This window comes from Lethenteron reissneri, unplaced genomic scaffold (genome assembly GCF_015708825.2).
Source record: "Lethenteron reissneri isolate LAM-NWPU_2019-01 unplaced genomic scaffold, ASM1570882v1 scaffold_1600, whole genome shotgun sequence".
NCBI lineage: Eukaryota > Metazoa > Chordata > Hyperoartia > Petromyzontiformes > Petromyzontidae > Lethenteron > Lethenteron reissneri.
The window spans coordinates 1-23,730 of NW_026891334.1; the positions used below are offsets into that span (position 1 = coordinate 1).

General features: G+C 52.7%; 2 protein-coding genes and 1 non-coding gene across 3 annotated transcripts; all 3 read right to left on the bottom strand.

The window, feature by feature from the left end:
* Positions 1–741: 741 nt before the first annotated feature.
* LOC133362736 (bromodomain-containing protein DDB_G0280777-like) lies at positions 742–2,131 on the bottom strand (the record flags this gene model as incomplete). The annotated part of the gene is made up of 3 exons (XM_061581664.1): positions 1,276–2,131; positions 974–1,107; positions 742–858 (listed from the first exon to the last, which is right to left on the bottom strand). Coding segments are annotated over exons 1-3 (1,107 nt in total), but the record flags the coding sequence as incomplete, so codon positions are not given.
* Positions 2,132–2,885: 754 nt separating this feature from the next.
* Positions 2,886–22,875, bottom strand: LOC133362735 (neuronal cell adhesion molecule-like). The gene is made up of 14 exons (XM_061581663.1): positions 22,859–22,875; positions 15,465–15,569; positions 14,868–14,985; positions 14,726–14,807; positions 14,265–14,393; positions 11,304–11,471; positions 10,371–10,479; positions 9,487–9,710; positions 7,909–8,043; positions 7,146–7,289; positions 6,017–6,128; positions 5,023–5,189; positions 3,904–4,018; positions 2,886–2,898 (listed from the first exon to the last, which is right to left on the bottom strand). The coding sequence occupies exons 1-14, from the start codon at positions 22,873–22,875 to the stop codon at positions 2,886–2,888; spliced, it is 1,638 nt and encodes a 545-aa protein (XP_061437647.1).
* On the bottom strand, positions 18,771–18,843 carry TRNAR-CCU (transfer RNA arginine (anticodon CCU)). The gene has a single exon. It is a non-coding gene; the product is annotated as a tRNA-Arg (tRNA).
* Positions 22,876–23,730: the final 855 nt, after the last annotated feature.

Sequence of the window (23,730 nt, forward strand, 5' to 3'; positions counted from 1 at the left end):
TGGCTAGTGGTGTTAGTGGTGGCGGTGGCGACGGTGGTGGTGTTGGTGTTAGTGGTGGTGTTGGTGGTGGCGACGGTAGTGGTGTTAGTGGTGGTGTTGGTGGTGGCGACGGTAGTGGTGTTGGTGGTGGTAGTGGTGTTGGTGGTGGTGTTGGTGGTGGTAGTGGTGTGGTGGTGGTGGCGACGGTAGTGGTGTTGGTGGTGGTAGTGGTGTTGGTGGTGGTGTTGGTGGTGGTAGTGGTGTGGTGGTGGTGGCGACGGTAGTGGTGTTGGTGGTGGTGTTGGTGGTGGTGTTGGTGTGGTAGTGGGTGGTGTTGGTGGTGTTGGTGGTGGTGTGGTGGTGGCGGTGGTGTGATGGTGGCGACGGTAGTGGTGTTGGTGGTGGTGTTGGTGGTGGCGACGGTAGTGGTGTTGGTGGTGGTGTTGGTGGTGGCGACGGTAGTGGTGTTGGTGGTGGTAGTGGTGTGGTGGTGGTGTTGGTGTTGGCGACGGTAGTGGTGTTGGTGGTGGTGTTGGTGGTGGTGGTGGCGGTGGTGTTGGTGGTGGCGGTGTGGTGGTAGTGGTGTTGGTGGTGGTGTTGGTGGTGGTAGTGGTGTTGGTGGTGGCGACGGTAGTGGTGTTGGTGGTGGTAGTGGTGTTGGTGGTGGTGTTGTGTTGGCGACGGTAGTGGTGTTGGTGGTGGTGTTGGTGGTGGTGGTGGCGGTGGTGTTGGTGGTGGCGGTGTTGGTGTGTAACCCCTCACCCAGCCTCCGTGCTCCATGAGCCAGCTTCTGCGTTCGACCAGCAGCACAGCGGCCACCAGGTCCGTCAGGGGCCGCGTCTTCTCCGAGTCTCCCAGCCGCCCGCAGGCCCCGAGACTCTTGACGAGCAGCGCGCAGTACAACCACCGCGGACAGGACGCCGTCCCAGCTCAGGGGCGCTCCGTTGAAACCTTCCAGGCCATGGTCATGACCAGCCGGCGCGGCTCCACTCGCTTCGCCCAGCCGCTCCGCGCCGCTCACAAAGTCCGGGATGGAGGCTTCGAACTCCGCCAGCAACACGTCCCCTCGGGTGTCGAACGCCTCCTGCAGCCGCTCCGCACGCAAGCCGCACCAGCCGCTGGGAGGCTCTGCAAGCTGCGCCCCGGCCTCACGCACCTGCCGCTGGAGTTGATGCACTTGCCGCCGCAGCTCCTGAAGGTCCTCGAACTGCTGCGACTGCTCCAGATGCTCCTGTTGCATTAGCTGCAGCTGCTCGAACCGATGCGTCAGCTGCTGCTCCTGCTGCTCCTGCACTTCCTGTAGCAGCTGCAGCAGCTTCTGCAGCTGCTCCTGCTGCTGCAGCTGCTGCTGCTGCACAAGCTCCTGCTGCTGCAGCGGCTCCTGCTGCTGCACAAGCTCCTGCTGCTGCAGCTGCTGCACAAGCTTCTGTTGCTGCTGCAGCTGTTGCACAAGCTCCTGTTGCCGCTGCACCTTCTGGAGCTGCTCCTGCACCTGCTGCACAAGCTCCTGTTGCCGCTGCACCTGCTGGAGCTGCTGCTGCACCTGCTGCATGTGCTGGAGCTGCTGCTGCCAGAGCGTCTCCGCCCGCTGCCGCTGCTGCTGCTGCGCCAGCTCGAGATGTCGCTGCAACTCCGGGAGCTGCTCCTGCACCTCCTGAAGCTGCCGCTGCTGCTGCTGCAGCAGTCGCTGATGCACAGGCTGCTGCTGCTCCTGCTGCTTGTGGAGCTGCCGCCGCTGCTCCGGCTGTTGCGTCAGGTGAGCTACGTAGCCGGTGATTAGATCGACGGTCATGACGGTCAGCAGCTCCATCGCTTCATCATCTTCCTCCTCCTCCTCCTCGCCGCCACCGACCCTCGCCTGAATCTCCCCCGCAGAATGCGACGCGGCTTGGGCAGAGGCCGCAGGCTGCATGGCGGTGTAGGCCTCAGTGGCGGGAATTGACGTCGTTGTTGCTGATTCCGCTGCCGCTGCTGCTGTGGGAGGGTCGTTGATGTCGCGAGGCAATTGAGGTGGAGGAGGTGGTGGAGGTGGTGGTGGAGGTGGAGGAGGTGGTGGAGGAGGTGGTGGTGGCAACTTCGCGACTCGCTGGGAGCTGATGGCGTCTCCCTCCATTGCGATTTGGTTCTCGGTGATGGCGTCGGATCGATCCATGGATCGAGAGCAATCGATTCCTCCATGCGATAACGTTAGAATCGACTTCGATTGCAAGCCGTCGGTCGATTCTGACCTCGATTCACGATCCGCACGGGGGGGGGGTCACAGAGACCCATAGACTAATCTTAATTTTGGAGCTTTCGTGACTGCAGGAATTATTCTTTGGTTCTTTCGGTCAAGTCACGTCTAAAGATAAAATAATGTTATTTAATTTATAAAATAATGATTTATTAATTTTATTATTTTATCTTTCGGTTAAGTCACGTCTAAAGATAAAATAAATGTTTTAATTAATAAAATATTTATTTTATTACTTAATCTTTCGGTTAAGTCACGCCTAAAGGTAAAATAATAATTTTAAAAAAATTTATTTCATTATTTTATCTTTCGGTTAAGTCACGTCTGAAGATAAATGAAAAATTTATTTAATTTATTAAATACTAAATTATTTTATTTCTTATTTTATCTTTAGACGTGACTTAGCCGAAAGAACCCATAGAATACTGTAGAGAAAAATAATAAGAAATATATGAAATTATTATTAATAAATAACATTATTAATCACGACGTGCAGTTACTTTGCTGCCTTTTTACACCTGACGAAGGCAGCTTGTGTTGCCCCCGAAACGTCGTGATTTATTATTTTATTTATATTATTTCTATTATTTTTTTATTTTCATTTTTTATTTTACGGCCAAAAACAGTTGACTATTATCTGAACCGGTCGTGGGCCTCCCAAGGTCAACTCGGCCTAAAAGTAGTCCCTGGTGCGGGGCGGCGATCATCACTCCGTAGTGAGAGAGAGAGAGACAACCAGCTGTGCCAAAGATTTATTAATAAACGACTTGAGTTCTTAGCGTGTCGGAGACACGTATTACACCTGTATGGGTCAGTGTGGTGAGTCTGTGGGTCTCTGTGTGGTGAGTCTGTGGGTCTCTGTGTGGTGAGTCTGTGGGTCTCTGTGTGGTGAGTCTGTGGGTCTCTCTGTGTGGTGAGTCTGTGGGTCTCTGTGTGATGAGTCTATGGGTCTCTGTGTGATGAGTCTGTGGGTCAGTGTGGTGAGTCTGTGGGTCTCTGTGTGGTGAGTCTGTGGGTCTCTGTGTGGTGAGTCTAAGGGTCTCTGTGTGTGAGTCTGTGGGTCTGTGTGATGAGTATATGGGTCTCTGTGTGGTGAGTCTATGGGTCTCTGTGTGTGAGTCTATGGGTCTCTGTGTGGTGAGTCTATGGGTCTCTGTGTGATGAGTCTATGGGTCTCTGTGTGGTGAGTCTATGGGTCTGTGTGTGAGTGAGTCTATGGGTCTCTGTGTGAGTGAGTCTATGGGTCTCTGTGTGAGTGAGTCTATGGGTCTCTGTGTGAGTGAGTCTATGGGTCTCTGTGTGAGTGAGTCTATGGGTCTCTGTGTGAGTGAGTTTATGGGTCTCTGTGTGAGTGAGTCTATGGGTCTCTGTGTGAGTGAGTCTATGGGTCTCTGTGTGAGTGAGTCTATGGGTCTCTGTGTGAGTGAGTCTATGGGTCTCTGTGTGAGTGAGTCTATGGGTCTCTGTGTGAGTGAGTCTGTGGGTCTCTGTGTGGTGAGTCTAAGGGTCTCTGTGTGTGAGTCTGTGGGTCTGTGTGATGAGTCTATTGGTCTCTGTGTGGTGAGTCTATGGGTCTCTGTGTGTGAGTCTATGGGTCTCTGTGTGGTGAGTCTATGGGTCTCTGTGTGATGAGTCTATGGGTCTCTGTGTGGTGTGTCTGCTTCCGTCTCCTGGCCCGGCACGCGGCGCACACCACGACGGTCAGCGGCACCATCGCGGCCACCGCGGCGATCGCGGCGATCGCGGCGCTGACGAAGGGGCTCTTAGTCGTCGTGTCGAGCGACTCATCTTCTGACGAGGAGCGGCCTGGGGGGGGGGGGGGGGTCACGAGAGTCGCACGGCCACAAGCGACGACTCTTCGTGGACGATAAAAACACTGGCACCGCACCGAGGTCACTGCCGACCCCGTGGGATTGATGCGTCTTCCGTGACCGGCGGCCGCCGTCGATCTGGCTGATACGCGGACCCCCCCGGGGACGTGACAAGCCATCGCCGCCATCTTGTGCACAGCGATCCAACTGGCTGCGTTGAAGCTGTTCCCATAAAATGAAAAAGTTCGTGGACTTTTCCCACAAATGTTACTTCTAATTGCGCAGCAAATGGACGCGACCACGGGGAGAGAGACACGCAAACAACAGACGTACGGGCATCGCCAGGGTCAGGATCGAACCCGCAAACTCCTGTGTACCGGGCGAGGTAGTTAACATTTTGGCGTCACTGCGATCGTGGCGGGAGGGAGGAGAGGAACTCACCGTCATCAGCGTTGGCACCTCCGCCGCTGGCTGGTGGCGTGCGTGCTGACGGTGTCCTCACGCCGTAGTAGTGGTGCCGAGTGGTTGTGGTGGCGCTTGTGGCGACTGTTATGGTGGTGGTGACGGCGGTGGTGGTGGCGACGGTGGTGGTGGCGACAGTGGTGGTGGCAGCGGTGGTAGTGGCAGTGGTGGTGGTGGCAGTGGTGGTGGTGGTGGTGGCAGTGGTAGTGGTGGTGGCAGTGGTAGTGGTGGTGGCAGTGGTGGCGGTGGTGGTGGTGGTGGAGCCCCAGAGACCTGTGCCGTCCAGTGGCACGGCTCCCGGCTCCGAGCTGCTGCTGCTGCTGCTGCTGCCGCTGGCGACTGTAGGGAGGGGGCAGTTACCAACGGGGGGGGGGGAGGGGGGGGAGAGAGCAGCGAGCGATGGGCAAACCAGTCGGAGTGTTTCTAGGCGGCAAAGAAGCTCCACTAGGGGGGGATGCGTGAGAGAAGGGGGGGGGGGGGGCACGAGCGTGCTGGAGCGGAGAGGGCAGCCGGCCGGCCGGCGATGCTCTTGCCGACCTTGTACGTAGAGGCGCGCCCGCAGTTGCTCGTGGTGCAGCTTGTTGACCGCAAAGCACGTGTACGTGCCCGAGTCGCCAGGCGACACGCTCCAGATGAGCAGCGTGCCGTTGGCCAAGGTTTGGTGGCGCTCGCCCGCCAGGGGTCCGGCGTAGTCGCCCTTGAACCTGGCGGTGCGCGGCGCAAGCAAAGAGGGGGGGGGAGCCTTGACGACTAGTAAGCGGCGAAACTATTTTTAAATCCTTTATATTAAGTTCACTTGCTTGCGCGCTTACGACCGTGCAAAACTTTCGGTCGTTTTTTAACCCACTTCCCGTGATCCAATCGAGCTGACATTTTGCACACAGACTCGTTGTGCGTGACAATGTATTTTCGTGAAAATTTTTTCTCCAAAATTTTCCACTTTTTAGGAAAAAACTATTTCACTAACACAATCGTATATTTTTCCTAAACACAGAAAATTATTCAAGAAAATAACAAAAATGTACAATATAAACAATCATACAAAAACTGAAAACCTTATAATCCTTATATATGACTTTCCTTATATTTAATTTAAAATACCAATGTGATAAAAATGAAACTCTTACTCAAGAAAAACAGAAATGAATAATAAAATAAAACCGATGCCCCACATATAAAGGATTTATAGTGAAAAACTTTGTTTTCACGGGTTAATTTTTTCTTCTTGGTTCTTTCGGTAAAGTCACGTAGAAGGGAAATAATAAAATGATAAAAATAAAACACAATAAAATCGAATTCTCACGACGTTTTGGCCACAACGCAAGCAGCCATCCTCAGGTGAAGAACAGGTCTGTCGGGGAGACAGCATCTGAATGAAACACCGCCAGGCTTGGCAGCGTATATTTAAGCTAGGCGCTCTTCCCCCTCCAACCAGGACCCCATTCAAACAACAACAACAACGACAACAGCAACAACAAAGAGTGCTTAGTTCACGGAGAGAGTAAAGTAGCCGGGCCAGCGTCGCTCTCACCACAGGATGTTGGGACGCGGCAACCCAAACACGGCACAGTCCAAGTGCGCGGCCTGTCCCTCTGTGGCCGTGTACAGCCTGTCCGGCGGCGACAGCATCCGTGGGGCCACGGCTGAGGGAGAGGCAGGGGGGGGGGGGCAGGCAGAGAAGTTCAAGTTCATGTAGTAGGTGTGGAGCCCTGTGAGCCATTCGGCTCTTGAATCTGGTGCAACCGCAACAAACACAAAACAAAAACATGAACAAGAAAACATCTTAAAGTGACTATGTGACTGAGTGCAAACAGAAAATCCAAGAAAAGACAGCAACATATTGCAGAGAAAATCACCGTACACCAACGCTGTGTGCAAACATCCCAGTGGGATGCAAGTCAAACAACAACAACAACAACAACCACAAGACAACTTAGAAGGGAGCAGGGGGAGGCAGGGGAGGGAGGGAGGGTTGCTGGGTTAGAGGAATGTTGTGGGACCACAGCAGAGATGCCACCAGGTGAAGGAGGAGGGGGTGGTGGTAGCAGGAGTTGACGAGGGAAAGTTCAGGAGGGAAGCGAGAGAGAGAGAGGAGATTGGAGAATGAGGAGAGCGAATCAGCAAGTGGAAGGAGCGGAGGGAGAGCGGTGGGAGACACTGAGCGGTCATCCCTCCACAAAATACAGGAAGTGGACTCACACAGAGACCCACAGACTCACACAGCGACTCATAGACTCACACAGAGACCCATAGACTCACACAGAAACCCACAGACTCACACAGAGACCCACAGACTCACACAGAGACCCATAGACTCACACAGTGACTCATAGACTCACACAGAGACCCACAGACTGACACAGAGACCCATAGACTCACACAGTGACTCATAGACTCACACAGAGACCCACAGAATCACACAGACCGATAGACCACACAATCTCACAGAGTCTCATAGACTTACACAGAAACTCATAGACTCACACAGAGACCCACAGACTGACACAGACCCACAGACTGACACAGACCCACAAACTCACACAGCAACCTATAAACTCACACAGCGACCCACAGACTCACACAGCAACCTATAAACTCACACAGAGACCCACAGACTCACACAGCGACTCAGTCGTCCTTCCCCCGCACCCCCTGCTCACCCAGCACGTTGACGTAGGCGTTGGCCAGGATGGTGCCGTGGCGGTTGGAGGCCTGGCACTGGTACACGCCGGTGTCTTCCTCCCGCAGCCGGGTCAGCGTCAGGGAGTCGCCGTCCACCCACCGGCCCGGCACCTCGGGGGCTTCTGCTCCGTCGCACGGCGGCACGACACCCGGCACGGTTTGGCGCGGTCTCGGCGCGGTCTCGGCGCGGTCTCGGCACGGTCTCGGCGTGGTCTCGGCGTGGTCTCGGCGCGATGTGTAACGATGTGCCACGATGTGGAATGGTCTCAGCGCGATTTGCCATTGTTTGGTAGGATGCATTTAGCGCAACGCGGCGTGATCTGGCTCAACTCGGTACGTCCTGTGATTTGGCTGGGTGAGCGTGTGACCGGCTGGGTGAGTGTGTGACCGGCTGGGTGAGTGTGTGACCGGCTGGGTGAGCGTGTGACCGGCTGGGTGAGCGTGTGACCGGCTGGGTGAGCGTGTGACCGGCTGGGTGAGCGTGTGACCGGCTGGGTGAGTGGGTGCACATTGTGGACGAGTGAGCATGTGGGTGAGCGGGCGATTGGCTGACCGAGCGTGCGATTTGCCGCGATCGGTCGACCGAGTGATCGCTTGACGATGGACCGCGAGCGTGAGCAAGTGGACGAGCGTGTGCACGTGCAAGTGGGTGGACGAGCGGTTGAGTGAGCGTGCGATCGACCGCGAGCGAGCGAGGCTGACCGCCCCCCCCCCCATTCGCTCCCCCCCCCCGCGTCTCACCGTGGATGGGCACGCCGTTGAGGAGCCAGCGGATGGTCGGTGCGGGGACTCCGCTGGCTCTGCACGTGAGCTCGGCGCTGCCCCCCGGGGCGACGCTGCAGCTCGCTGGCAGCGCAGCCGCCCAGTGCGGCTTGGCTGCAGAGGGCGGGGGGGGGGAAGGAGGGGAGGAGGAGGGGGGGGGGAAGAGGAGGGGGGGAAGGGGGGGCAGGAGGAGGAGGAGGAAGCAGAGATGTAGGTCTTGTTGAAATTCCCTACACCTCTGCTGTGGCAGACGCACAGAAAATATGGCATCTGTGCAGGACCGCCCTTTCCTGAAACCGCATTGGGGCTCCGCAAGCCTCTTCTCAGCGTGCCTAGCAAGGCGATGTTGAATAATCCTTGCCAGGACCTTTCCTGGCACACTGAGGAGTGAGATGCCCCTGTAGTTGTTACAGTCTGTGCGGTCCCCCTTCTTAAAGAGGGGGACCACCAGGGCATCCTTCCAATCTTGCGGAGCCCGTTCAGTGGTCCAGACTGTTGTTATGATGTCATGTAGGGCAGTCTGTGCACAAACGCCACCCTCCCTCAGCATTTCGCTTGGGAGATCATCTCTGCCCGGTGCCTTTCCTGGTCTTAGACTCTGGATCGCCTTCAGTACTTCCTCAACAGATGGCACCTCAGCCAGCCACTCACAGGGGGTGACCTCTTCCAATATTTGAGGCACCGCAGCCTCAGCAGGGTTATCACCACTTTGGGCCATGATGTTTTCCTGGCTGAGGGATTTCCCCTCCCCCAGGACCTCACAGAAATGCTCAGCAATCTGCAAACCTGTTCCTGGGGGTCGAAGATTGGATCACCGTTTTTCCCCTAATGATGGTAATAGGTGTGGCGCTGCAGGTTACTTTTTTGATGGAGTTAAATAGTGATTTGTGATCGCGGGCCACTGAGGCAGACTCCATCTCCTCAGCAACCCGCGACCACCACCCATCCTTGCAGCGCCTCACGGCTCTCCGATCCTCCGAGCGAAGGCTGCGGTCAACCTCCTCATTCTCTGACATGGGATGCTGTAGCCGATGAGAGTGGGCCTGTCACTTTTTCTCAACTAACCTGTGTTTCTGGGGAGGTCTGGACCGCGTACCCAAAGCAGCCATTGCAGCTGCATGATCCACAGTCCTAAACCTCGCCCATTTACCCTCGACATCAGGAGGAGTGGGGGACGATGCCAACCCCAGCCGCAAGCAATGATGAAATTCTCACTTGCAACTTTCATCAGCTGAGACCAGGCCACTTTAGGTTGGAATGGGGTCCTGGGTGTACACCCACCACCGGAGTGGAAGAATGGCAGGCGCAGCTTCCCACATCTCACCGCCACACTCCCACGCCCCCTTCATTATTTTGCTCAGAAGAAGAGCCACTCCCTGTTGTTTGGCAGTCTCCTGCCCCGAGTGGAGGACTGTCCACCCCTCATGGTGGCAGGAGCCAGGCACACACACAGACCCACACACACACACACAGACACACACACAGGCACAGGCACACACACACACAGGTGCACACAGACACACACACACAGACACACACACACACACAGGTGCACACCTTCCACGGTGACCGTGACGGTGTGCAGCGCCACACCCTCGCTGTTGACGGCGCGGCACTGGTAGCTGCCGCCGTCGGACAGCGCCGCGTTGTGGATGACCAGCGTCGTACCGGTGTCGTGCCAGCGTTGTGCCAACGTCGTGCCGGAGGGGGCGGCGAGGGGGGCGGCTTCCTCCGACGACGCCGCCCCACCCCACTTGCTCCAGCTCACCTTAGGCGTGGGGCTACGCGCACACACACAGGGAACGCACGCGCACGTGTGCACGTGTGTGTGTGTGCGTGCGTGTGCACGTGTGTGTGTGCGTGTGCACGTGTGTGTGTGCATGTGTGTGTGTGCGTAAGTGTGCACGTGTGTGTGTGCGTGCACGTGTGTGTGTGCGTGCACGTGTGTGTGTGTGCGTTCACGTGTGTGTGTGCGTGCACGTGTGTGTGTGTGTGCACGTGTGTGTGTGTGCGTGCACGTGTGTGTGTGTGCGTGCACGTGTGCGTGTGTGCGTGCACGTGTGTGTGTGTGTGCGTGCACGTGTGTGTGTGTGCGTGCGTGTGTGTTGTGTGCGTGCACGTGTGTGTGTGTGCGTGCACGTGTGTGTGTGTGTGCGTGCACGTGTGTGTGTGTGCGTGCACGTGTGTGTGTGTGCGTGCGCGTGCACGTGTGTGTATGTGCGTGCACGTGTGTGTGTGTGCGTGCACGTGTGTGTGTGTGTGCGTGCACGTGTGTGTGTGTGCGTGCACATGTGTGTGTGTGCGTGCACGTGTGGGTGTGTGTGCGTGCACGTGTGTGTGTGTGCGTGCACGTGTGTGTGTACATGTGTGTGTGTGCGCGTGTGTGTGTGTGTGCATGTGTGTGCGCGTGTGTGTGTGCGTGTGCGCGCGTGTGTACGTACAGCCCTTGTGTGATGCACATCAGCAGCAGCGTCTCCCCGGTGAGCACCACCTTGCTACTCGTCTCCCCCGCAGGCTCCACGAACACCGGCCGGCGCTTTGACGGACGCTCTGCGTGCATCATCCACGTGTGGTGCGCGGGGAGCGGTGGGACAGTGGTTAGCGCCACGCTGCGCTACAAAACCTGCCCATGACCCGAGTTTGATTCCCGCCGTAGGGCAACACCGGTGACGATTATCTGAACACTCACACGTCCACACACACACACACGTACACACCTACACGCACACACGTACACACGCTCACACGTACACACACACGCACACACACACGTACACACACTCACACGTACACACACACACGTCCATACGTCCACACACACACACTCACACACACACACGCTCACACGTACACACACTCACACGTACACACGCACACACACACGTACACACGCACACACACACGTACACACGCACACACACGCTCACACGTACACACACACACACACGTCCACACGCACACACACACACACGTACACACGCACACACACACGCACACACACGTACACACACACACGTACACACGTACACACACTCACACGTCCACACACACTCACATGTACACATACACACACGTACACACGCACACACGTACACACGCACTCACACGTACACACACACACACACACGTACACACACACGTGCACACACACATACACACGTACACACGCACACACGTACACACACACACGTCCACACACACGTACACGCGCACACACACGCACACACACACGTCCACACACACACACGTCCACACACACACACATCCACACACGCACGCACACACACACACTCACACACGCACACACACATGTACACACGCAACTTCCCGGCGTTTGCCACCGCTGCCGCCACCACGCCGCCGCCGCCACTCACTGCGTGTGACGACCAGCCGTAGCGGCTGCTTGTAGCGGATGGTGCCCGTGTGCGGGTAGCGCGCGTGGCACACGTAGTCACCCCCGTCGCCGCGGAGCACGTTGGCGAAATGCAGGTCACCCTCTGGACCCTGCGTCACTCGCGCATCCAGCGGAACTTTCTTCACGGCTGCGGCAGCACCGGCAGCAGCACCACCCCGGGGTTAAGGGCGGTGGGCAGTCGGGGGGGCGGCAGGGGGAGGGATTGAGGAGATGGGAATCTTTATTAGAAGTCCGTCGCGCAAACCGTGGTAGTGGCGGACGCGGATTCTTGACGAGACGCAAATGGAAGATGAACAACTCTGCAGCAGTGATTCTAGATTTGAAGCTTTCGTGACTGGCAAGGATTCACACTCTCGGGGTTTTTTTCCGGTAAAGTCACGTAGGTAAGAAATAATAATGAAAATAAAATAATAAGTGACAAATAACTCAATTCAATCACGACGTTTCGGAGGCAACACAAGTCTCCGTCTTCACGTGGGACCGTCACAGCCAAATTTACCACTTGATACAGTGAATTTGGATGTGATTGATACAGTGAATTTGGCTGTGATTGATACAGTGAATTTGGATGTGATTGATACAGTGAATTTGGATGTGATTGATACAGTGAATTTGGATGTGATTGATACAGTGAATTTGGCTGTGATTGATACAGTGAATTTGGCTGTGATTGATACAGTGAATTTGGCTGTGACGGTCCCACCTGAAGACGGAGACTTGTGTTGCCTCCGAAACGTCGTGATTTAATTTAGTTATTTTTCACTTATTTTTTTGACCTACATGACTTTACCGAAACAACCTGAGAGTATGTGGCATTGTGCTTGTTCATTTGCATCGGCATCGGCAGCCACGCGAACAGAGCAGACTCATAGATACCCACCGATATCCAGACTCACAGAGATGCACAGAGACTCAGGGAGACCCAGAGACACCCCGAGAGAGCCGAATCATCAACACATCGACCCGTGGAGACATGATGATGATTCACCGCTCCGCTACTCCCGGCGGGGTCGTCTGGCAACATATCATAGCCACCGTGATGATGATGATGAGAGACACAGACCTCCTGTCTACCAGGCGAGGTAGTCAACATCTCATAGCCACCGTGATGATGAGAGAGACACAGACCTCCTGTATACCAGGCGATGTAGTCAACATCTCATAGCCACCGTGATGATGATGAAAGAGAGAGACACAGACCTCCTGCGTGCCAGGCGAGGTAGTCAACATCTCATAGCCACCGTGATGATGATGAAAGAGAGAGACACAGACCTCCTGCGTACCAGGCGAGGTAGTCAACATCTCATAGCCAGCGTGGTGATGATGAGAGAGAGACACAGACCTCCTGCACACCAGGCGAGGTAGTCAACATCTCATAGCCACCGTGATGATGATGAAAGAGAGAGACACAGACCTCCTGCGTGCCAGGCGAGGTAGTCAACATCTCATAGTCACCATGATGATGATGAAAGAGAGAGACACAGACCTCCTGCGTACCAGGCGAGGTAGTCAACATCTCATAGCCAGCGTGGTGATGATGAGAGAGAGAGACACAGACCTCCTGTCTACCAGGCGAGGTAGTCAACATCTCATAGCCACCGTGATGATGATGAAAGAGAGAGACACAGACCTCCTGCGTACCAGGCGAGGTAGTCAACATCTCATAGCCAGCGTGGTGATGATGAGAGAGAGAGACACAGACCTCCTGCACACCAGGCGAGGTAGTCAACATCTCATAGCCACCGTGATGATGATGAAAGAGAGAGACACAGACCTCCTGCGTGCCAGGCGAGGTAGTCAACATCTCATAGCCACCATGATGATGATGAAAGAGAGAGACACAGACCTCCTGCGTACCAGGCGAGGTAGTCAACATCTCATAGCCAGCGTGGTGATGATGAGACAGACCTCCTGTCTACCAGGCGAGGTAGTCAACATCTCATAGCCACCATGATGATGATGAAAGAGAGAGACACAGACCTCCTGCGTACCAGGCGAGGTAGTCAACATCTCATAGCCAGCGTGGTGATGATGAGAGAGACACAGACCTCCTGCGTACCAGGCGAGGTAGTCAACATCTCATAGCCAACGTGATGATGATGAAAGAGAGAGACACAGACCTCCTGCGTACCAGGCGAGGTAGTCAACATCTCATAGCCAGCGTGGTGATGATGAGAGAGAGAGACACAGACCTCCTGCGTACCAGGCGAGGTAGTCAACATCTCATAGCCACCATGATGATGATGAAAGAGAGAGACACAGACCTCCTGCGTACCAGGCGAGGTAGTCAACATCTCATAGCCACCGTGATGATGATGAAAGAGAGAGACACAGACCTCCTGCGTACCAGGCGAGGTAGTCAACATCTCATAGCCAGCGTGGTGATGATGAGAGAGAGAGACACAGACCTCCTGCGTACCAGGCGAGGTAGTCAACATCTCATAGCCACCATGATGATGATGAAAGAGAGAGACACAGACCTCCTGCGTACCAGGCGAGGTAGTCAACATCTCATAGCCACCGTGATGATGATGAAAGAGAGAGACACAGACCTCCTGCGTGCCAGGCGACGTAGTCAACATCTCATAGCCAACGTGATGATGAGAGAGACACGCAAACTACAAATATACAGCAGCAGCAGGCGTCGTCAGGGTCGGGATCGAACCCACGCCCTCCTGTCTAGCAGGCGAGGTAGTCAACATCTCATAGCCACCATGATGATGATGAAAGAGAGAGACACAGACCTCCTGCGTGCCAGGTGAGGTAGTCAACATCTCATAGCCAGCGTGATGATGATGAGAGAGACACGCAAACTCCAAATATACAGCAGCAGCAGGCGTCGTCAGGGTCGGGATCGAACCCACGCCCTCCTGTCTACCAGGCGAGGTAGTCAACATCTCAAGGGCAGCGTGGTACTCACAGCTGTCCAGCCAGAAGACGGTGGGAGGAGGGAAGCCGTGGGCAGCAGGAGGGCGGCAGGGCAGCACGGCCGGGGAGCCCACGGCGGCCATGACGGGCGCCAGCTGCTCACGAGGCCACCGCGGGGCACCTGCAGGGTACAGACAAAGTCTCCCTGTGTAGCCTTCGCAGGGCGTCGGGGCAAGTGCTGCCAGCGAGTTGGTGGTCAGCACCGGGCCGCCTTTGTCTCCCCGATGGTGACGTGTTTACATGGCGCATTAGGTACGCGTTTGAGGCTGAGTCGACCTAGGGGAGGGCCCAGGACGGGTTCAGCACTTTGTGTGTGGGGAGTGGTGGTGCAGCGGTTAGCGCCCTGTGTGTGTGTGTGAGTGGGGAGTGGTGGTGCAGCGGTTAGCACACCCTGTGTGTGTGTGAGTGAGTGAGTAGTTGACGGTGCGAGCGTGCCCCCCCCCCCCCACTCACGCGCCAGCCTCACGGTGATGTTGTTGCTGAGCGCCGTGCCCGCCCGGTTCCCCGCCCAGCAGCGGTAGACCCCCTGGTAGCGCTGCACCGCCGCGGTGACGTGACCGTCACCGTCACCGCCACCGTCACCACCGGACTCCGCCGCCGCCGCCGCCACCGCCGCCAAGTCGACGGTGAAGGTCCCCGAGCCATCCCCACGGCGCCGCACGTGGGGGTCACTGTCGGGGTCAAAGCTGCCCCCGTCCTTGCTCCACCAGAAGCTGCAGCACAGGCGCGGAGGGGGGAGGGGGGGGAGTGGGGGGGGGGGGAGGGGAGGGAGAGGGAGGGAGGGGGAGGGGGGGGAGTGGGGGGGGGGGAGGGAGGGGAGGGGGAGGGGGGGTAGGGAGGGGAGGGGGGAGGGAGGGGAGGGGGAGGGATGGGATGGAGGAGAGGGAAGGGAGGGGGAGGGGGGAGGGAGGTGGGGATGGGGGTAAGTCAGAAGGGAGGGATGGAGGGAGGGGGGAGGGTGGGGGAGGGAGGTGGGTGGGGATGGGATGGAGGGAGGGGAGGGAGGAGGGGGGAGGGGAGGGGGAGGGGAGGTGGGGATGGGATGGAGGGAGGGGAAGGAAGGGAGGGAGGAGGGAGGGAGAGAGTTAATTCGGGATGGAGGGAGGAAGGGGGGTAGGGAGATGGGGAGGGGGGGTAAGTCGGGAGTGAGGGGAGATGTAGTGAGGGATGGATGGAGGAGTGTGCAGCGTACGTGGGCGCTGGGTTGCCGCGTGCTTCGCACTGCAGCACCATGTTGTCACGTGGGTCGACGGCGTAGTCCTCGCGCGATTGCCACGTGATGGACGGGGCTGGGTGACTGCGAGAGACCAACGGGTCAACAACAAAGTTGAGTTGATGGACTTGGGTGGATGAGTGATGGGTGTAGTTTCAAGTTTCAAGTTCATGTAGTGGGTGTAGAGCCCTGTGAGACATTCGGCTCTTGAATCGGGTGCAACCGCAACAAACAAAAAACAAAAACACGAACAAAAAACATCTTAAAGTGAATATGTGACTGAGTGCTAAAAGCAAATCCAAGAAGAGACAGCAAAATATTGCAGAAAAATCACCGTACACCAACGCTGTGTGCAAACATCCCAGTGGGATGCAAGTCAAACAACAACAACAACAACCGCAAGACAACTTAGATTAAGGCCATCAGTCTAACTCTGTACTACAACAAACAAACATGGCCAAACCAAAGAACTTTTCGAAAATCACCAAAATAAAGCCAAACAAGCAATGCAACAGTGCAGGTCATAGGAACTGTGACAGAGTTTTCACAATAAACGACGTAATCAACATGTACCACCAGACCCTGCAGCCACAGCTGCTGCTGCATGGGTCACTCCACAACAGCAGGAGGAGCATCAGTCGGAGTGTCAACATTTTTCAATGCACCTTTAAGATCAGCACACTAAATCAAAACACAGATCATACTTTGCAGCGATCATCCGGAGCGAAACATTTTATTTTAGGCCACTAAATTGCAGTGGCAGCTGGGGGTGTACAACTCCTCTAGAGCAGTTTTGGGTGAAGATCTCATAGGTAGAGATTCAAATTGCAGTTTATTGGCGACAGCATTCCAGACCCTGGGGGCATCAATAGCAAAGGCCCTTCCTCCAGTGTTTGTACGGCAATAGGGAATGTGAAGCTGGTAAATGAGCGAAGACCTTAGGTGTTTCGATTTAAAGCTTTCGTGACTGCAGGGATTCATCTTATTGGTTAAACGCAAGCAGCCGTCCTCAGGTGAAGACCAGGTCTGTCGGGGAGACAGCATCTGACGCTGTCTCCCCGACAGACCTGGTCTTCTGCTTGCGTTGTGGCCGAAACGTCGTGAGAATTATTTTACTATGTTTTATTTTTCATTATTTTATTATTTCCCTTCTACGTGACTTTACCGAAAGAATCAAGAAGATGGACCTTAGGTGCTGTAGGGGGGGGGGGGTATCAGCTGCTTAACGGGAGGGGGGGGGGTGTTTTGCTACTCACGGTCAAGGGGCAGCACGAGGGGCTGCTCACAAAGAGCGCCGAGCTGCAGCAGCAGCAGCAGAGACGCCACCACGAGGTGGGGGGCGGCGGTGGTGGTGGAGAAAGAAGACGCCATCGGGGTGGGGGGGGGGGCTTCCTTCACTTGGCTAGGAGGGGAGGAGAAGAGGGAGGGGAGGGAGAGGGGAGGGAGGAAGGGAGGGGTGGGAGGGAGGTGAGAGAGGGGTGGGAGGGGGGGTGGGAGGGGTGGAAGGGAAGGAGGGGTGGGAGGGAGGTGAGAGAGGGGTGGGAGGGAGGGGGGAGGGAGGGAGGAAGGGGAGGAGGGAGGGAGGGGAGGGAGAGAGAGGTGGGAGGGAGGGAGGTGAGAGAGGGGTGGGAGGGAGGGGGGGAGGGGACGAGGGATAGAGGGAGAAAGGGGTGGGAGGGAGGTGAGAGAGTGGTGGGAGGGAGGGGGAGGGAGGGGAGGAGGGAGGGAGGGGTGGGAGGGAGGGGGGAGGAGCAAGAGGGAGGGGGGAGGGAGGAGGAGAGGGAGGGGCGGCAGGAGGGGGGAAGGATGGGAGGGAGATTTGGGGGTCTTACAATGGAACATCTGTGACGTGTTGTTTGTCTACTAAAAGCCATCCAGGCAGCGAATTTCAGTCACGTAGGGGAAAATAAATAGTAATAAATAAATTATAGAATGATAGAAATTATAGAAATAAAATTATTATAATATTATTTTATATTATTTAATTTCTATAATTTTTCCCATCATTTTATTATTTAATATTTATTTTTTATTTTTCCCTGACTTTACCGAAAAAACCTAAGAGTATGAATCCTTGCAGTCACGAATGCTTCAAATCTAGAAGCATTGAGGTGTTTTAGAAATACAGATGAAGGTCTTCATTCCGATGCGCTATAAAGTTCTTTTACACAAACGCCGAGGAAGGTCACGGGGTCAGGACATGAGAACATTCAGTACAAAAGCACGATAAGTGAAGGAAAGGTGGACAAATCACTTGTAAAAAATTAACCCGTAAAAAAAACAAAGTTTTTCACTATAAATCCTTTATATGCGTGGCATCGGTTTTATTTTATTATTCATTTCTGTTTTTCTTGAGTAAGAGTTTCATTTTTATCACATTGGTATTTTAATTAAATATAAGGGAAGTCGTATATAAGGATTATAAGGTTTTCAGTTTTTGTATGATTGTTTATATTGTACATTTTTGTTGTTTTCTTGAATAATTTTCTGTATTTAGGAAAAATATATGATTGTGTTAGTGAAATTTTTTTTCCCTAAAAGTGGAAAATTTTGGAAAAAATGTTTGACGAAAATTAATCGTCACGCACAACGAGTCTGTGTGCAAAATGTCAGCTCGATTGGATCACGGGAAGTGGGTTAAAAAACGACCGAAAGATTTGCACGGTCGTAAGCGCGCAAGCAAGTGAACTTAATATAAAGGATTTAATAATAATAGAAATGGATAGGTATTTTCTCCTTTTATTCTCTGCTTATCAATGTTGATAATTGTCACCAAAGTACACTGTTTAAACTCTTATTCTTAGGTTTTTTCGGTAAAGTCACGTAGGTAAAAGATTAAAATTAATGAAAGTAAAAAAGTGTAAAATTTTACTTTTATAAATTTTAATGTTTTACCTACGTGAATTTACCGAAAAAAACCTAAGAATATGAATCCTTGCAGTCACGAAAGCTTCAAATCTAGAATGTTTAAAGCTCTCTTGATTAGAAGCTTTCGTGACTTCAGGAATCCATACTCTTTGGTTCTTTCGGTAAATTCACGTAGGTGTAAAATAAAATAAATCACGACGTTTCGGGCTCAACACAAGCGTCTATCATCAACACAAGCATCCATCATCACCTGATGATGGGCACTATACCGACGTAACTTTACCGAAAGAACCAAAGAGTATAACTGAACATTGTTTTAAAACTCTCTTCTATAGGCACAGCGCCGTTTTGGCTTTTCATTATCAGATTCGTTAACTTGACTTTTTGATTTTACAAAATGAACAGCTTTTTCTCAGCAACCCCAGGTGGGACTCGAACCCACAATCCCTGGCTTAGGAGGCCAGTGCCTTATCCATTAGGCCACTGGGGCTACATGTAGCATGATGAAAACCTGGCTTATGTACAGACTTCTTAAATAAACTCACAATTAAAAAATATATGTTTTTCCCCTTTCGTCCCCTCTGTTTTATTCATGTTGATAATTGTTTTTTTTCCTAAAAAGTGGAAATTTAGGAATTTTTTTCACGAAAATAAATTGTCACGCACAACGAGTCTGTGTGCAAAATGTCAGCTCGATTGGATCACGGGAAGTGGGTTAAAAAACGACCGAAAGATTTGCACGGTCGTAAGCGCGCAAGCAAGCAAGTGAACTTAATATAAAGGATTTTACAATACGTAAATTTTCTTTGAGATTTGAAGCTTTCGTAACTGCAAGGTTTCATACTCTTAGGTTTTTTCGGTAAAGTCACGTAGGAAAAAAATAAGAAAAATATTATAATAAATGAAAAATAACTAAATTACATCACAATTGAGTTATTTTTCGTTTATTATAATTTTATAACTTTTCTTACCTACGTAGTTTTACCGAAAAAAACCTAAGAGTATATCAATTATCTGTTATACCGATTAAATCTAGTTTAGTTGTATCTGTATATGGATAACACGTAGTTTAGCTGTATCTGTATATCGATAAACAATATCGTGTTTTCATGTTATCTGTATATAGATAACGAATTAGTTAAGTTGAATAAGTATTTATAAATACATGTAAATGATGGTTTTACCTTTCCTCTACTTTGCGTGGCGGTGACACTGATTCTGCCGAGTTGTTGAACTCAGCAGCAGCAGAAGGAGCAGTGCAGATGGAGGGTGGCATGTGATGTCGATCTGAATGTCACTTCTATTTCTATACAGGCAGTCCTCTACTTACGATGGAGATATGTTACAACGACCCTATCATCGTAAGTCGAAATATCGTAAGTCGAAGATGGCCTCTAGCCTAGCCAGGAGTCTACAGGGTGGTGGTAATCTAGCAAAACAGAGCAAGTTACAGTAGCGTACTGTATAGACTATATCCTGTGTGTGTTTATTAATTACAGACTGTATTGCACAGTAACATTTAAAGTAAAAAAAAACAAGGTAAATTCTAACCTACCTATATGAACTGCAAATTAATATGAAGTTTGTTCAGGAAACAATCCTATCTGCTAGAAAAATAAACTTTTAGCATGCATTGAACGTATCGTATCGTGGTAACATTGAAATGAAATCGCTAAAGCTACGTATCATAGTGTAGTGTATACTGTATAGTGTAGTGTATAGTGTGTATAGTGTAGTGTATAGCGTAGTGTATAGTAATAGTGTAGTGTAGAGTTTAGTGTAGTGTGTAGTGTAGTGTATCGCGTAGTGTATAGTAATAGTGTAGTGTATAGTAATAGTGTAGTGTGTAGTGTAGGTATATTAGTGTGTAGTAGTAAATAAAATCGCTCAAGCTACGTATCATAGTGTAGTGTATACTGTATAGTGTAGTGTATATTAGTGTGTAGTGTATAGTGTAGCGTATAGTGTAGGTATAGTGTAGGTATAGTAATAGTGTAGTGTATAGTTTAGCGTGTAGTGTATAGTGTAGTGTATATTAGTGTGTAGTAGTAAATAAAATCGCCTCAAGCTACGTATCATAAATGCATTCACCGTGGCCAATTACAGCCAACGTTAGTTGAGCGTGGACAATTCGACCCAAGCCGAAACATAACATTTCCAAAAGAATGTTTTAAAATATATATTTTTTAGTTTTAATGATAGAATATCGTGTTGTCATCAGTAGAGTAAGTATACCAAGTTTGCAGTCGATGCCACATTGGGAAGTGGGTTAAAATGACTTTCAAGATTTGAGGATACAACACCGACAACAACAACAACGTGTAAAATTGGAATCATCGAGAGTATCTATATGAACAAAGCGCTCTACCTACAGCATGTACGCTATACACCTTGTGCACGTGTAGTAGTACCCCAGTAATTACCCTGTAATCGGATTATTAGTATGGGTGTAAGGGTAAAAGTAGGCTCATTGTTTTTTCTACTCTTAAGTTTTTTTCGGTAAAGTCACGTAGGTTAAATAAGAAAAGAAATAATAATACTGTGAAATAAGTCGATGTATTTTTTATTTTATTATAATGTTTTTTTATTTTTTTTACCGACGCGATTTTACCGAAAAACAACCCGCTAAGAGTATGAACCCTTGCAGTCACGAAAACTTCAAATCTAGAATCGCTGCTTTTCCCTTTAACCTCCACCTTGCCGAGGCCTACACGCACACACTCACCCCCCACTCGCTCGCTCATCACCCACACAGCAGGAGGATGAGGTGGAGGTGGTGTGATGAGAGGCTTGCCTGGTGAGGTGTTCAGTCCCAGCACCACAGCAATGGTGGAGCAGCGTGCCCAGCAAGAACCCAGCCAGCACCCCAGCAGCTTGACTGCAGCAGCGTCTGTGTCCAGGGCTCCGTGTAGACTCAGCCCTGTGACTCAACACGCCCCTTGCAAGGGCTGGCTCGACTCTGGCGAATAGTCGATGGTTCCCGCTGAGCTGTGCGGATTTAAGTTTCACAATCATGGAATGCGTTGCGCAATACCACGTCTAGAGTCAACATCGGTAGGGTAGACTCTATCTACTGCTGGGTGAGGAGGAGGGGTACAGGGGGGTGCGGGGGGTGCAGGGGGGGCAGTGTTGAGTCTATGGTGCAGTGTTGAGCTATGGTGCAGTGCTGGTCTGTGGGCACGTGTTTGAGTCTATGGGCAGTGTGTTGAGTCTAATGTGCGCTATGGGTAGTGTTGAGTCTATGGTGCAGTGCTGAGTCTGGGGCACGTGTTGAGTCTATGGGCAGTGTTGAGTCTGTGGGCACGTGTTGAGTCTATGGGCAGTGTGAGTCTATGGTGCAGTGTTGAGTCTATGGGCACGTGTTGAGTCTATGGCAGTGTTGAGTCTATGGTGCAGTGCTGAGTCTATGGGCAGTGTAGAGTCTATGGGTAACAGTGTTGAGTCTATGGTGCAGTGTTGAGTCTATGGGTAGCAGTGTTGAGTCTATGGGTAACAGTGTTGAGTCTATGGGCACGTGTTGAGTCTATGGACAGTGTTGAGTCTATGGTGCAGTGTTGAGTCTATGGGCAGTGTTGAGTCTATGGGCAGTGTTGAGTCTATGGGCAGTGTTGAGTCTATGGGCAGTGCTGAGTCTATGGGCAGTGTTGAGTCTATGGGCAGTGTTGAGTCTATGGGCAGTGTTGAGTCTATGGCAGTGTTGAGTCTATGGTGCAGTGTTGAGTCTATGGGCAGTGTTGAGTCTATGGTCAGTGTTGAGTCTATGGGCAGTGTTGAGTCTATAGTGCAGTGTTGAGTGTATGGGCAGTGTTGAGTTTATGGTGCAATCACTGCAGGCCAAGTGCCAGTATCATGACCAACTCGGGCATTGAAGTTGCCCAACAAGATGACTCTATCCCGAGGGGCCACTTTAGCTAACACCTGTGACAGGTCATAGAAGGCATCTGACTCATCGGCCTTGCCTGCATCCCCACGGATGTTCGTCTTCAGTGGGGGCATAAGTAACCACGACCACCACTCCTCGCCTCTGGTTGATGGGAAGGCGAGCCCACAGTAGCCTGGGGCTTACAGCTTCCCACACCTCACCACCACGCTCCCGCAACCCTTGTTTTGTTCAGAAGAGCCAGACCCTGTTGTTTGGCAGTCTCATGCCCCGAGAAGAGGACTGTCCACCCCTCATGGTGGCAGGAGCCTGAGCCGGTCCACCGGACCTCCTGAATACCACAGAGATCCAGGCGGTACTGGTCCAGCTCCCGACAGAGGGGTGGCATACTCTCCTCCGCAGTGAGCGTTCGAACATTCCACGTGGCCACCCGCAGTGGTTTTTATTGTTTCTGGAGGAGCCCCGAGGGTAAGGATTCAGTCTCCTGGCTCCGCCAAATGGGGTTTGGCCAGTAGACGTCATAAGTGCCTGTCCCCACGGCTCCTCCGGGACAAGCTGAATTAGATATTTTGCAGGTCGCTTTGTGGTCATGAATTGAAGGTGGAGAGATTACCAGCCCTCACACCTGACCAGAGCCCCCATTTGGCCGCTGCGGTGTTTACAAACGCCATGAGGGGAATGGCGAATTTAAGTTGGCCCTCCCCCCACGGCACTGCCCATCACAGCGTTGCTGTCCGGCACGAACGAGGTAGGGGGTTGTTTTGCCGGACAACAACAATCGCCATTCGCCACTAAGTGGCGGTGACTTCACCACGACGCTTGTGCCAGGCCATGTGCGCCTTGAGGCCACGTGAAGTGTCGAATGCCCGCTGGCAGGAGGTCACGGGGCAGACCCAGGTGCCACGGGTCGACTGACCAAGATGACTGAGATGACTGGCTGATGCACCACCTGTGCCCCCTACTGTGCCAACTTGCTGTGCTTTAGCCACCCGGCGCTCCGCTCGTTGTTGTGAGCGTCGCTCCTCCGCCCTCCGTTGTTGTTGGAGGGCGACTGCCTCCAACTGCCCAGTAGAGTCCTTCACGAGCCTCCTCCACAGAGGCCGATCTTGACACTGCTGGTACCAGTCATCGGCAAGTCCACTCAGCTCCACGTCCTCCTGTACCACATCACTCCATCTCTTCTCTAGCCCGTGCCGTGCCCGTTTAGACCCCTCGATCCGGCCGAACAAAAGCTGTTTAGGCATGTGGCTGGGCATGCGGGCTACATGACCCAGCCAACGCAGCCTTGCCTGCCGGAGGAGCTCACCGATGGGACTTTGCCCAGATCTTTCAAGGATTTGTGAGTTCCTCACACAATCCAGCCTGGTTAAACCCAGGATGGATCGTAGGCAGGCCAGCCTAAATGTTTCCAACCGGCGAAGATGCTCCATTAGGGGGGTCCAACTTTCGCAAGCGTAGAGAAGGGAGGGAATGACTGTGGCCGAGAAGACCTGAAGC